Genomic DNA, 15,871 nt, shown 5'->3' with positions numbered 1-15,871 from the left:
AGGGTCATCTCACATGAAAATATGTCTACCTGACTGACCGAAGTAGCAAGCTACTGTGAAACACTGGCCAGTCCACAGTGACATCATGGAAACGTAAGCAAGACCAGACAAAAGAACCCCTGCGGGGGTCATGAGAGGCTAAACGCAAAGAGATAAAGAAGTTGGTAGGTGTGTGCTTCACTTCTTAGACCTGCACTAAAGCGCTTGCTTTTACCTTAGAATACGTGCTTTCTGCCTAAAAAACGTCAACAGGAGAAATTCACATTACCTCATTGGAATCTATTCCATTGTTGACTGACCAGGTTGTCTGGAAATACTCCAGCATCCTCTGCTTGAGCTGCTGGGGCAGGTGATGGACACGGATGAAGTCCTTCAGATCCTTGGTTCTGGTGTGATAGAGGGACCACCTGGAATACATCCTCTGGATGATCGCTGTCACGTTTCCGAACACCAGGGCGTGCATCAAGGCTGAGGAGACAACGCCACACGTCACGGGGCGGGGCCAAGGCTGAGGAGGCAACGCCACACGTCACGGGGGGGGGCCTCCTCACCTACAAACCTGCAGGCTGTAGATCCCGATCAGTGGAGCACGCCTGCGTGGTCACTGTGTCACAGCTACTTTTCCAAGTGAAAATCATGGGATTTTATTAAGATAAAGGCTGTAAGTTGAAGCTGATTTAGCTAGATAAGATATCTATATTTTATAATGAGCTTGCTTTTCAGCACACTGACTCTTTGTATGCTTGACATCATATTCCTTGACTTGCCAATTTTCAAAGAGACAAGAAACTATGATTTAAAACATTTAAATCTATGAGCAAAGGGTACTTCAAGCTTTGTCTGCTCATATGTGGTGAAGAGGAGAGACTTGTTTATAAAATGGATTCTAGCGCAGCATGCAGGTATCATGACTTCCCTGACACAGTAAGTTAACTGAGATAGTTAACCCATTTACTGGTTACACTTAGTACACTGAATGGAATATCACTTCTCCTTCTTAAATATCTTGTAATTTACTTAATTAACTTCATGAATCATGATTCACATTGAATAAATTATTTTAAAAGGATGTCAGTGATCTTAGATGCTGATAATAATAGAATTAATTTAAATATATATATTTTTTCTTTTTGGCCTCACCACACAGCTTATGGGATCTGAGTTCCCCCTTCCAGGGACTGAAGCTGTGCCCCCTGCAGGGGAAGCACAGATTAACCACTGGACTCCAGGGAAGTCCCAGGAGAAGTTATTATTGAAAGAAACCCGGACAATAGTAGTTACTCAGCAAATATTAGCCAGGTAAATTAATTAACCCACTCTAATGACCATGTTTCTACCTATATTAGAAGACTATCGACAAGCCTGCATTCAGCCATAAATGTGTCTGACCCTATATACACAGCTCTGAGAGGTGAGGGAGCACCGCACGCCGAGAGAGCGCCACACGCCGAGAGTGTATTACACGCCGAGAGTGTATACACGCCCAGTCAGACGATGGCACCGCTGTTCTGACACAGGCGTTTTGCTGCAGCCACTGTGCCACAGGATGCATCCCGATTTAGTCATTTCGATTCCATGTGGCTTGATCAGAATAAAAATATCTTTTGAAAAACACTCAATAATATGAAAACAGACCCCCTTTGACCCACACTTAATCTGTTGGCTACCATTCCGGTTATGACAACAACTTTTATGTTGTACTCTATTCAACATCTGTATTATTCTAACAGCTGGGTATAGGTGGGTAGGGTCGCGTGTGTGCTAAGTTGCTTTAGCTGCATCTGACTCTGTGTGACCTTATGGCCTGTAGCCCACCAGGCTCCTCTGTCCACGGGATTCTCCAGGCAAGAATACTGGAGTGGGTTGCCATGCCCTCCTTCAGAGGATCTTCCAGACCCAGGGATCGAACTCACGCCTCTTGTGTCTCCTGCAGTGGCAGGCCAGTTCTTTTCCACTAGCAGCGACTGGGAAGCCCATAGTTATGCAGGTATGATGAAACTGTTTTAATAATTTTATAGAATAAGCTATCAAGTTAGGGCCTTATAGTTTTATTACAATAACAATTACATTTCAAAAGTAAGTCTATAAAAAAAAAACTGGGTTAACCTTTATGAGAATATTAGTCTCTTCCCCAAAGCCATCATTTGAAATTAGTTTTAGGATATTAAATGTGACACATTTATATTAATAAAGACTCCAAAAAAGATGTTAGAAATGTAATTGAGGATTTCCTAGACAATCTGAATCCCAGCTCTTTAGTTGCTTTAATTTTAAGAGCGATAGATACTAGAAATTTTGAGACCATTCAAGGAGCAAAGAATCAACAGAGAAAACCAGGAGCTGTGCGTCGAGCCCTTGCTGCCCTTCTGAGAAGAGCCAGATGGTCCATGAATATGTGACTCCCATTTTGATGAGGTTTCTTGGTCAGATAGTATTTTTTTTTTTTTAAACTGGTGTACACTTGCTTTATAAGGTTGCATTAGTTTCTACTGTACAGCAAAGCAAATCAGCTATATGTGCACATCTCTCTCCTCTTTTTTGTATTTCCTTCCCATTTAGGTCACCACCGAGCATTGAGCAGAGTCTCCTGGGCTACAGTTTCTTAGGAGTTATCTGTTTTATGCATAGCAGTGTATATATGTCAATCCCAACCTCTCAATTCATCCCCCACCCCGGGGTCCATACATTTGTTCTCTGTGTGTCTCTCTTTGTGCTTTGCAAACATAGGTTCATTAGGACCTAATGTTTCTAGAGTCCACACGTATATGGTATTTGTTTTTCTCTTTCTGACTCACTTTATCTCTGCCTCCTCGCTGAGACTTTCCCTCCGTAAAGCACCAACAGAGTGTAATGAGAGATCAGGCTTTGTTGACCAGAATTCCAGAGTGGATGGGGCCTGGGGATGGGATTTGTCTTACAGAAGAAGTAGAGTGTGCAGACGGACTCAACTTCCCAGGAGCTGCACGCTCTGGGGCGGGATCAGGAATCTCAAAGTCAGAAAAGACGTGAGGATTTGGCCCTAAACAGTAGCTGTTGGTCTAACAGTGGGAATGGCCAAGTGACACCACCAGGAGGGAGCCCCGAGAAGGCCTGGGACCCACCTAGGTTTGTGGACCTGGGAGAAAGAATGAGGTGTGCCCACGTTTGTGGGCAGATCAACTCTCTGTTCAGATTTCAGCATCAATCCCTGTGGGATTGGCCAGGAGGTAAGACACTCAGGGAAGGGAGCAGCTTCCCACTCCAGTATTCTTGCCTGGAGAATCCCGTGGACAGAGGAGCCTGGTGGGCTCCGGTCTGTGGGGTCACAAAGAGTCAGATGTGACTGAGCAGTTAAGCACACAAGAAGCTCAGGGGTTGGGAGAAATCACTAACTTCAGCAGGTTTTAGTTAAAAAAAAAAAAAGACTAAAAATGTCTATTTTGTCTGTTAAGACCTGTCAAAACATTTCTGTGCCAAAATCCCAATTTCTAAGGAATTATGTTAAAGATTTCTTAGCATCAAAATCGATAAATTAGTGCAAATGTGTCAACCTGTTATTATATCCATCCTTCTGAATATTTCAAGATAGCCCCAACTCGAATTCTTTCTTGCCCCTACATTTATCAGAAATTAACCTCTGTCATACTAACTTCCAGCTAATCTAACACTGGACTTAAAACTCTTTATCAGGTTAAACATTACCATTTCTCTATGGAAAATATGGCCACCATGCTAATAAAGTCAGCCCATACTAACAAGAAAGGTCTCAATATTTTGAAGAAGTTACTAGAATAGAGTTAAACTTAAGGTCTATATACAGGAGGCAATATAATGTTGCAGAGGAAATATGGACTTTGGAATCAGACCCCACTGGATTTAAATCCTGGTTATACCACCTTCTAATTTTGTAAATCAGACAAGATATATAATTCCCTTGCATGGTTTCTTTATATGTAAAATGGGCATAATTGTACCTATTGACAGGATTATTCCTATCAATAAGGATTTAAAGTGTTAACATATGTTTTTAAAAAGTGCCTGATGTGTGTGAAAAACAGTGGGTGCTCAAATTTATGTTAAATTTTCCATCAAAGTAAAAAGTGTTATGCATTTTCAGGTTGCTCAGTGGTATACAACTGTGGGGAGAAACCCAGACTTAAGGTTTTCCAGCAACCTGTCAAATAATTAAGAATGGTGGTTTGTGTAAATAACTTCTTGATGGAAGAAATTCAAGAAATATTTAAGAAACGCCTGCCACATGCCAGCATGCATAGGTGTATATTCTTTCTAAATGTTCAAAGATGAAATGTCTCTCAAAGGATTAAAACTATTCCAAGAAAAACACATATTGCTTAATAACTAAATGTTGAATGGTTATTTGTAGGTCATAAAGAGAGGTCCATTCTGATGCTTAAATATTTTATTTGCAAGAGGAGATCTCTGTTTATGATAAACACTCAGCAAAGGAAAGAACTGATTCTGCTCCAAGTCCAAGGAGTTAAACATCAATTTCAGGCCGTGTTAATACATTTATGTGACTTCGCTGATGTCCCAGATGGTAAAGCGTCTGACTACGATGCAGGAGACCCAGGTTCAATCCCTGGGTTGGGCTCAGTGTTTGGAAGCCCCACCATCTGTCAAAGTATGTAGTAATAGTCTTTTATGGTAATTAAACTGAGTATGGAGGACAATTTTATTTCATTTATTAATACTACTTTCCTTATTATGTGTGTGATTTTAACTTTGCTTTGCTTAATTATAATGGGTGTAAAGCACTTAAAGTAAGAGAAGTAATACGTTCAGACCATTTAGCATCCTAATTGTACATTATCAATAAAATGAATTACTGGATTAATTGTAGTATTCACAAGTGTTGTTGGAAAGTAACTAGTGTATGTCTGAGTCATCATAATTTCAAAGTCTCATTTTAGCACAGGAAGTGAATAAGTAAAAGTCACTCAGTCGTGTACGACTCTTTGTGACCCCATGGACTATACAGCCCATGGGATTCTCCAGGCAGGAACACTGGAGTGGGTAGCCTTTCCCTTCTCCAGGGGATCTTCCCAACCCAGGGATCGAACCCAGGTCTCCCGCATTGCAGGCAGATTCTTCACCAGCTGAGCCACAGGGAGCCCAGTGTATGTCTGAGTCATCATAATTTCAAAGCCTCATTTTAGCATAGGAAAATACTTCTGATTTAAGTAGTTAAAAAATAAAACCTAGCTCTCCTAGTCTCTCAGTTTCCAAAGCTATTCCTTCTCTGCCCTGCGTGATCGTTTTCACCCTGGTGAAGTGTGTGTGCAACTGTCAGGCCAGATCACTCCATCTGCTATCAAACTTTGACAGAAGAACTTCTATATCCAGGTCAGTCTGGAAATTATCCTTTGCTTTTCCTTTTATTCCCAGCAAATTTGATGTGTATAATTCTTAAAGTAGCATGCTAGGCCTGCTGCTGAGTGTGTGGGAGGCTCTTTTGCATTGTGTAGGAGTTTTGTATAGCACATATTTTGTAAAATACCATCATAATATCAGGTCTTTGGAGGACATTCAACAATCGGGATCCGAGAAGAAAATAAAGAGACCTCGAGTGAAAATGCGCTCTTACAGGCTGCCCGGCTTTCTCTCTCCTTTTTGATCTGTCCTTTCCCTTTCCCCTTTCTTCCCCGCCCCTCCTCTCCCCCTCCTCTCTCTCCCTTTCTCTCCACCACTTCTCTTTCTGGATTTGGAGCAACCTTGCTATCCTGAGATACAACATCAATTCTGGCTCCTTTAGTCAACTACTTTGGAGTGAGTCCACAGCGGGACTAGGCTCTCCTGGTCATAAGCAGACTAGAGTTCAGGCTCGGGGGTATTTCAGCTGCCCTGCTCCTCCCTCTTGCCTACATATTGCCCTGGAATTTTCCAGTCCTTGCTATAAGTACACGGCTTGTGGGCGGCAGTTGGCGGAGAAATCAGAAAGTGAGATCAACTTTCTAAATGATGAACTGAAATGGCAGTGTAAAGGTACCTTAAAAACAGGAAACTTCTGGGTCTAATAAAACCACATCAGGGTAGTAAATATAGGCTAAGAGGACCCAAGAACGCCTTGGCTGTTGAGTTTAACTCCACATTTTCCATGACAACGATGCCATATTTGAACTAGACATGTTCTTAGTGAGGAGTCCTCTTCATTAGGAAGCTTTGTCTAACCTCCAAGGCTGAGCTAATGGTCCCAATACTTGTGGCTCACTCACTAGGGTACCGTTAAGTCGCCACTAATAAGCAGAAGAAATTTACAAGACACGGCAAAATGTTCTCAAGATATTCTGTTTGGTGACAAAAATGATATGTGAAATTGATATAAATCTTTCAGAAAATAGGGATGCAAATGTATAAAAAGACTATAAAGAATATCTTTTTGGAGGCGGGATTATATGTACTTTTACTTTTTATGTGGATTTTTCCGGTGCTTTCGAAATGTGCATTATGAAGCTAAAATGGAAAAGTAAAGAACATCATCTGCCTAAGTACCTATTTCCATTACTCCACTGTGAACTCCTCGAAGGAAAGCATCCTATTTTAGTCATCTTTGTTTCCCCAGCATCTAGCACAGTGCCTAGTATAATTTTAGTGTGTCATAAATATTTATGGAACTGAAATGAACCTCTGGCACTTTGATACTTTCTTTAAAAAGTTTTATAATCCCACCAAAGTAGCTGAGAAAATTTATGAATGGTTTGGTCCCAAGCCTGTCCCAACATCCTGATCCCAATCCCCAAAGGCAGTCTTTCCAAATTGCTTCTTTTAGGTCTTGTAATCATCATGCATATTGTAGATCACGCCGTTTTACCTCCACTGGTTGACTTATCATATTAAGATAAAACCTAAAAAGCAACTTGACATGAAAGGTCACTGCTGTCAGCTCACCACTATCCCCTTTCTCATCCCACACTAGATAGTCACATAATCATTTTTAGGTCATCTATTATACTTTTACAGGATAAAATTAATACCAAAGACCCACATTGAGGAAATCACACACATGCTAAACGCAGAGCTCACTGAGATTTCTCAGAGTGAACAGACCTATGGGATCCCCTCAGATAAACAGATGGTGTATTATCAGCATTCCAGACTCCCTGGAGTTCGTCTTATAATGACTAATCAGCACCCTCACCAAGGTAACCACGGTTATAAATCACACTGCAATCAATAAGTTTCGCCTCCTCTTTAGCTTTCCTTAAGCAAAGTCCTACCATAACCACTGATCTGTGTCTGTTTGCTCTGGTCAGCATGAGTTCATAAGGTTTATCCCTGTGGTCACGTGACATAGCAGTCCATTCATTCTCATCATGGTACGGTACTCTCCTGAACAATCATTTCACAATTTACATACTTATTCTCCTATTAATGAACATTTCCACTTTGCAATTTTTTGAGTAATGCTTCTATATGTATGTCTATGATGTGTCTACATATGGTTTTCTGCTGGATATACCTTCACAAATGGAATTGTTTAGCCCCAGAAAATAGGCATGTTCAGACTTGGCAAATGCTGACGACTCCTGTACAAACTGACCCACTTTAGAGGAGTGCTCCATATCCTCTCAAACTCTTAGGGTGGTCAGTGCTTTCAAGTACACCACTCTGGTGAATGTAAATGCGATCTAATTTTGATCTTAATTTGTATATCCTAGATGAATGAAGCTGGTCAACTTTTTTGTATGTTTATTGTTTATTCTGGCATGGAAATCTATGTTTCAAGTGCTTAAAAATCTTTAACACGTTTTTTAGTTGTCTGATCTTATTGATTTGTAAGAGTTCTTTATATATAATACATGAGTCTTTCATCAGATACATGTTTGTTTTTGCAAATAACTTCTATCCTGTGGTTTGCCTCTTCACATTCTAAATAATATCTTTTGATAATTAGAAAAGGCTTCCCTTGTGGCTCAGCTGGTAAAGAATCTGCTTGCAATGTGGGAGACCTGGCTTTGATCCCTGGATTGGGAAGATCCCATGGAGAAGGGAAAGGCTACCCACTCCAGTATTCCAGCCTGGAGAATTTCACGCACTGTATAGTCCATACCATCACAAAGAGTAGGACATGACTGAGAGACTTTCACTTGATAAATAGAAGCCCTGAAATTCAATTTATCACGTTTACTCTTGTGGATATGGCTTTTTGTGTCATGCTTAAGAAATTTTGAATGTGAAGTCAAGTGGGCCTTAGAAAGCATCATTACGAACAAAGCTAGTGGAGGTGATGGAATTCCAGTTGAGCTATTCCAAATCCTGAAAGATGATGCTGTGAAAGTGCTGCATTCAATATGCCAGCTAATTGGGAAAACTCAGCAGTGGCCACAGGACTGGAAAAGGTCAGTTTTCATTCTAATCCCAAAGAAAGGCAATGCCAAAGAATGCTCAAACTACCACACAATTGCACTCATCTCACACGCTAGTAAAGTAATGCTCAAAATTCTCCAAGCCAGGCTTCAGCAATATGTGAACCGTGAACTTCCTGATGTTCAAGCTGGTTTTAGAAAAGGCAGAGGAACCAGAGATCAAATTGCCAACATCCGCTGGATCATGGAAAAAGCAAGAGAGTTCCAGAAAAGCATCTATTTCTGCTTTATTGACTATGCCAAAGCCTTTGACTGTGTGGATCACAATAAACTGTGGGAAATTCTGAAAGAGATGGGAATACCAGACCACCTGATCTGCCTCTTGAGAAATTTGTATGCAGGTCAGGAAGCAACAGTTAGAACTGGACATGGAACAATAGACTGGTTCCAAATAGGAAAAGGAGTTCGTCAAGGCTGTATATTGTCACCCTGCTTATTTAACTTATATGCAGAGTACATCATGAGAAATGCTGGGCTGGAAGAAACACAAGCTGGAATCAAGATTGCCAGGAGAAATATCAATAACCTCAGATGTGCAGATGACACCACCCTTATGGCAGAAAGTGAAGAGGAACTAAAAAGCCTCTTGATGAAAGTGAAAGAGGGGAGTGAAAAAGTTGACTTAAAGCTCAACATTCAGAAAAGGAAGATCATGGCATCTGGTCCCATCACTTCATGGGAAATAGATGGGGAAACAGTGGAAACAGTGTCAGACTTTATTTTTCTGGGCTCCAAAATCACTACAGATGGTGACTGCAGCCATGAAATTAAAAAACACTTACTCCTTGGAAGGAAAATTATGACCAACCTAGATAGCATATTCAAAAGCAGAGACATTACTTTGCCAACAAAGGTCTGTCTAGTCAAAGCTATGGTTTTTCCTGTGGTCATGTATGGATGTGAGAGTTGGACTGTGAAGAAAGCTGAGCGCCGAAGAATTGATGCTTTTGAATTGTGGTGTTGGAGAAGACTCTTGAGAGTCCCTTGGACTGCAAGGAGATCCAACCAGTCCATTCTGAAGGAGATCAGCCCTGGGATTTCTTTGGAAGGAATGATGCTAAAGCTGAAACTCCAGTACTTTGGCCACCTCATGTGAAGAGTTGACTCATTGGAAAAGACTCTGATGCTGGGAGGGATTGGGGGCAAGAGGAGAAGGGGACGACAGAGGATGAGATGGCTGGATGGCATCACTGACTCGTTGGATGTGAATCTCAGTGAACTCCAGGAGTTGGTGATTGACAGGGAGGCCTGGTGTGCTGCAATTCATGGGGACTCAGAGAGTCGGACTCGACTGAGTGACTGATCTGATCTGATAAGAAATCTCTGCCAAACCCAAGGTCATGAAAATATTCTCCTATGCTATCTTTTGGAAATCAATTGTCCAAGGAGACACATGACAAAGCAAAAGCACAAGGGAAGCCCCTTTATTGAGAAAGGGTGCCCATCTGGAGAGCAGCAGGGTCTTTAACATCTGAGATCAGGGAGGCAGCTGAGAGGAGCTACCCCATGCCCGAGGTCAGGGGCAGCAGCCAAGAGGAGCACCCCAGGTCCAAGGAGTGGCTGCTGCAGGAGCAGGAGAGCCGAGAGGAGCTACTCCACGTTTAAGGTCAGGAGGGGTGACCTCATTCAAGGTAAGGAGCAGCAGCTGCGCTTTGCTGGAGCAGCCGTGAAGAGATACTCCACGTCCAAGGTAAGAGATACCCCACGTCCAAGGTAAGAGAAACCCAAGTAAGATGGTAGGTGTTGCGAGAGGGTATCAGAGGGCAGACACACTGAAACCATAATTACAGAAAACTAGCCAATCTGATCACACAGACCACAGCCTTGTCTAACTCAATGAAACTAAGCCATGCCATGTGGGGCCACCCAAGATGGTCAGGTCTTGGTGGAGAGGTCTGACAGAATGTGGTCCACTAGAGAAGGGAATGGCAAACCACTTCAGTATTCTTGCCTTAACAGTATGAAAAGGCAAAATGATAGGACACTGAAAGATGAACTCCCCAGGTCAGTAGGTGCCCAATATGTTACAGGAGATCAGTAGAGAAATGACTCCAGAAAGAATGAAGGGATGGAGCCAAAGCAAAAACAATACCCAGTTGTGGATGGGACTGGTGATAGAAGCAACATCCGATGCTCTAAAGAGCAATATTGCATAGGAACCTGGAATGTCAGGTCCATGAATCAAGGCAAATTGGAAGTGGTCAAACAGGAGATGGCAAGAGTGAACATCGACATTCTAGGAAGCAGCGAACTAAGATGGACTAAATGGGTGAGTTTAACTCAGATGACCATTATATCTACTACTGCGGGCAGGAATCCCTTAGAAGAAATGGAGTAGCCATCATGGTCAACAAAAGAGTCCAAAATGCAGTACTTGGATGCAATCTCAAAAATGACAGAATGATCTCTGTTTGTTTTCAAGGCAAACCATTCAATATCATGGTGATCCAAGCCTCTGCCCCAATGAGTAACGCTAAAGAAGCTGAAGTTGAACAGTTCTATGAAGACTTACAAGACCTTTTAGAAATAACACCCCAAAAAGATGCCCTTTTCATTATAGGGGACTGGAATGCAAAAGTAGGAAGTCAAGAAACACCTGGAGTAACAGGCAAATTTGGCCTTGAAGTATAGAATGAAGCAGGGCAAAGACTAATGGAGTTTTGCCAAGAGAATGCACTGGTCATAGCAAACACCCTCTTCCCACAACACAAGAGAAGACTCTAAACATGGACATCACCAGATGGTCAACACTGAAATCAGACTGATTTTATTCTTTGCAGCCAAAGATAGAGAAGCTCTATACAGTCAGCAAAAATAAGACTGGGAGCTGACTGTGGCTCAGATCGTGAACTCCTTATTGCCAAATTCAGGCTTAAATTGAAGAAAGTAGGGAAAACCACTAGACCATTCAGGTATGACCTAAATCAAATTCCTTATGGTTATACAGTGGAAGTGAGAAATAGATTTAAGGGACTAGATCTGATAGATAGAGTCCCTGATGAACTATGGACGGAGGTTCATGACATTATACAGGAGACAGGGATCAAGACCATCCCCATGGAAAAGAAATGCAAAAGAGCAAAATGGCTGTCTGGGGAGGTCTTACAAATAGCTGTGAAAAGAAGAGAAGTGAAAAGCAAAGGAGAAAAGGAAAGATATAAGCATCTGAATGCAGAGTTCCAAACAATAGCAAGGAGAGATAAGAGCCTTCCTCAGCGATCAGTGCAAAGAAATAGAGGAAAACAACAGAATGGGAAAGACTAGAGATCTCTTCAAGAAAATTAGAGATACCAAGGGAAGATTTCATGGAAAGATGGGCTCGATAAAGGACAGAAATGATATAGACCTAACAGAGGCACAAAATATTATGAAGAGGTGGCAGGAATACACAGAAAAACTGTACAAAAAAGATCTTCATGACCCAGATAATCACGATGGTGTGATCACTCACCTAGAGCCAGACATCCTGGAATGTGAAGTCAAGTGGGCCTTAGAAAGCATCACTACGAACAAAGCTAGTGGAGGTGATGGAATTCAGTTGAGCTCTTTCAAATCTTGAAAGATGATGTTGTGAAAGTGCTACACTCAATATGCCAGCAAATTGGGAAAACTCAGCAGTGGCCACAGGACTGGAAAAGGTCAGTTTTCATTCCAATCCCAAAGAAAGGCAATGCCAAAGAATGCTCAAACTACCGCACAACTGCACTCATCTCACATGCTAGTAAAGTAATGCTCAAAATTCTCCAAGCCAGGCTTCAGTAGTATGTGAACCGTGAACTTCCAGATGTTCAAGCTGGTTTTAGAAAAGGCAGAGGAACCAGAGATCAAATTGTCAACATCTGCTGGATCATGGAAAAAGCAAGAGAGTTCCAGAAAAGCATCTATTTCTGCTTTATTGACTATGCCAAAGCCTTTGACTGTGTGGATCACAATAAACTGTGGGAAATTCTGAAAGAGATGGGAATACCAGACTACCTTACCTGCCTCTTGAGAAACCTATATTCAGGTCAGGAAGCAACAGTTAGAACTAGACATGGAACAACAGACTGGTTCCAAATAGGAAAAGGAGTTCGTCAAGGCTGTATATTGTCACCCTGCTTATTTAACTTCTATGCAGAGTACATCATGAGAAATGCTGGGCTGGGAGAAGCACAAGCTGGAATCAAGATTGCCAGGAGAAATATCAATAACCTTAGATATGCAGATGACACCACCCTTATGGCAGAAAGTGAAGAGGAACTCAAAAGCCTCTTGATGAAAGTGAAAGAGGAGAGTGAAAAAGTTGGCTTAAAGCTCAACATTCAGAAAACGAAGATCATGGCCTCTGGTCCCATCACTTCATGGCAAATAGATGGGGAAACAGTGGAAACAGTGTCAGACTTTATTTTTTTGGGCTCCAACATCACTGCAGATGGTGACTGCAGTCATGAAATTAAAAGACCATTGCTCCTTGGAAGGAAAGTTATGACCAACCTAGACAGCATATTCAAAAGCAGAGATATTACTTTGCCAATAAAGGTCCGTCTAGTCAAGGCTATGGTTTTTCCATTGGTCATGTATGGATGTAAGAGTTGGACTGTGAAGAAAGCTGAGTGCCAAAGAATTGATGCTTTTGAACTGTGGTGTTGGAGAAGACTCTTGAGAGTCCCTTGGACTGCACAGAGATCCAACCAGTCCATCCTAAAGGAGATCAGTCCTGGGTGTTCATTGGAAGGACTGATGTTAAAGCTGAAACTCCAGTACTTTGGCCACCTCATGCGAAAAGTTGACTCATTGGAAAAGACTCTGATGCTGGGAGGGATTGGGGGCAGGAGGAGAAGGGGACGACAGAGGATGAGATGGCTGGATGGCATCACCGACTTGATGGACATGAGTTTGGGTGAACTCTGGGAGATGGTGACACACAGGGAGACCTGGTGTGCTGCGATTCCTGGGGTGTCAAAAAAGTCGGACAAGACTGAGCGACTAAACAGAATTGATGTTATCTTTTAGAAGTTTTATTGTTTCCCTTTACCATTGAATGAAAATCCATCTGGAATTAATTTCAACTTAGTGTTAAGATGGTCAAGTTTGTTTTTCAACATGTAGAAATAAGATCTACAGAAGGCCAACAAACATGTGAAAAGATGTTCAACATTACTGATTATTAGAGAAATGCATATTAAAACCACAATGAAGTATCACCTTGCACTGTCAGAATGGCCGTCATCAAAATACCTACAGACAATGAATGCTGGAGAGGGTATGGAGAAAACGGAGCCTTTTTGCATTGTTGGTGCGAATGTAAATTGATGCAGGCACTCTGAATAATAGTATGGAAGTTTTTAAAAAAACTGAAAATAGAGCTACCATGGACCTAGCAATCCCTGCACTCCTGGGCATATGCCTGGAGGAAACTATAATTTCAAAAGATATAGGTTGTCTAATGTTCATTGTGGAACTATTTACAACAGCCACGACAAGGAAGCAACCTAAATGTCCATCAACAGAGGAATGGATAAAGAAGATGCAGTACACATATACAGTGGAACACTGCTGCGGCTGCTAAGTCGCTTCAGTCGTGTCCAACTCTGTGCGACCCCATAGACGGCAGCCCACCAGGCTCCCCCGTCCCTGGGATTCTCCAGGCAAGAACCCTGGAGTGGGTTGCCATTTCCTTCTCCAGTGCATGAAGGTGAAGAGTGAAAGTGAAGTCGCTCAGTCGTGTCTGACTCTTAGCGACCCCATGGACTGCAGCCCACCAGGCTCCTCCGTCCATGGGATTTTCCAGGCAAGAGTACTGGAGTGGGTGCCAGTGCCTTTTCTGACAGTGGAATACTACTCAGCCCTAAAAAGGAATGAAACTGTGTCACTTGCAGAGATGTGGATAAAGCTGGAGACTGTTACACAGAGTGAAGTGAGTCAGAAGGAGAAAGACAAATATTGCACATCAAAACATACATGTAGAATATAGAAAAATGGTCCGGATGAACTTGTTTGCAGAGCGGAAATAGAGACACACATGTGGACAACAAACATATGAAGAAAGGAAGGGGAAGAAGGTGGGGGAATCGGGAGATGGGGATTGATACATATATGCACACTATTGGTGCTATGTATAAAATAGATAACCAATGAGAACCGACTCAGGGGACTCAGGGGACTCTGCCCAGTGCTTTCTGGTGATCTATGGGAGGGAAATTGAAAATGAAGGGATACATGTACAGAGAGCTGATTCACGTTGCTGTGCAGCAGAAACTAACAGAACATGGCAATGCAGCTACGCGCCAACACAGATTAACTTTAAAAGTGTCCTCATTTCTCCCTTGTGTTACAGTGTCCCCAGTGTCATAAATGAAGCGGCTGTATGTTTATGGGCAGGTTTTTGCACACTCTTCTTTTCCATTAGCTCAGTTAGCTCTCCCAGAGGCAACACCAGACTTTAACTATTGTGACTGTTGCACAGCATGATATTTGCAGCATAAATCTTCCAATTTTGTTCTTCTTTATGAAGCTTTACAATATAATGTTCTTCTTTACTGCTTACATTCTTTTTAATTTTGCATTCCCTTGATTTTTAGAAACAGCTTGTCAGTTTTCAAACAGGCTCATACATACAGACAAACACACATTTACTGGGTTTTTAAAACTGAGATTGCATTGACTCTTAAGGTTAATTTGAATAAAACTAGTATGTTTACCATGAAAGTGAAAGTGTTAGTGCTCAGTCATGTCCAACTCTTTGCCACCCCACGGACTATACAGCCCATGGGATTCTCCAGGCCAGAATACTGGAGTGGGTAGCCTTTCCATTCTCCAGGGGATCTTCCCACCCCATGGATCGAACCCATGTCTCTGGCATTGCAGGCGGATTCTTTACCAGCTGAGCCAGCAGGGAAGCCCAAGAATACTAGAGTGGGTAGCCTATCCCTTCTCTAGGGGATCTTCCCGACCCAGGAATCGAATCGGGGTCTCTTGCATTGCAGGCAAATTCTTTACCTGCTGAACTACAGGAAAGCCCAATGCAGGCATATCCTTCCACTATTTTAAACTACTGGTAAATTTTTCAATATTTTGTAGTTTTCTGTGTAATAATATTGCATATTTTAAATATATGTTCCTGTGTATTTGATGTTTCATAATTCTATTTTATATTTCATTGTCCTGTTGTTTATTACTAATATAGAATATAATTGATTCTTTTGCATATTGACTTTATATCCATCAGCCTTCCTAAATTTACTTATTAATTCTAAGAGTTGTTGAAGCTTTTAGGGTTCCTCCTTTGTTTTGGGTCTTCTCAAAATTTACATAGACTTGTCTAGGTATGGATATTTTTTTCATTATTTTTGCTTCTCTTCAATAGCTTAAAATATTCTTCCCATAAATCAGTGATACGTACACTCTTTAATTACAGATGCCATGTAGAGTCTTCTCTTTCTCTCTTCTCACTCAGCTTCTGAGAGCCTCTGCCCCAGATAATTCTCTGGGGTTTTGACAGCCACCTGCAGCATTTAATACCACTCCTG

At 41.8% G+C, this 15,871-nt stretch overlaps 1 protein-coding gene across 1 annotated transcript in view; it reads right to left on the bottom strand.

Annotated features, from left to right (window-relative positions):
- The window catches only part of KCNH8 (potassium voltage-gated channel subfamily H member 8), a 492,242-nt gene that overhangs the window by 95,271 nt on the left and 381,100 nt on the right, over nucleotides 1-15,871 (bottom strand). Inside the window, exon 9 of the mRNA XM_061425381.1 lies at nucleotides 269-468. Within this exon, the coding sequence (XP_061281365.1) occupies nucleotides 269-468 (200 nt within the window). The remainder of the gene's footprint in view (nucleotides 1-268; nucleotides 469-15,871) is intronic.

The sequence above is a fragment of the Bos javanicus genome, chromosome 1, assembly GCF_032452875.1.
Source record: "Bos javanicus breed banteng chromosome 1, ARS-OSU_banteng_1.0, whole genome shotgun sequence".
Lineage (NCBI taxonomy): Eukaryota > Metazoa > Chordata > Mammalia > Artiodactyla > Bovidae > Bos > Bos javanicus.
The sequence above is the reverse complement of the archived record's forward strand: the minus strand, read 5'-3'. Positions and strand labels throughout refer to the sequence as shown.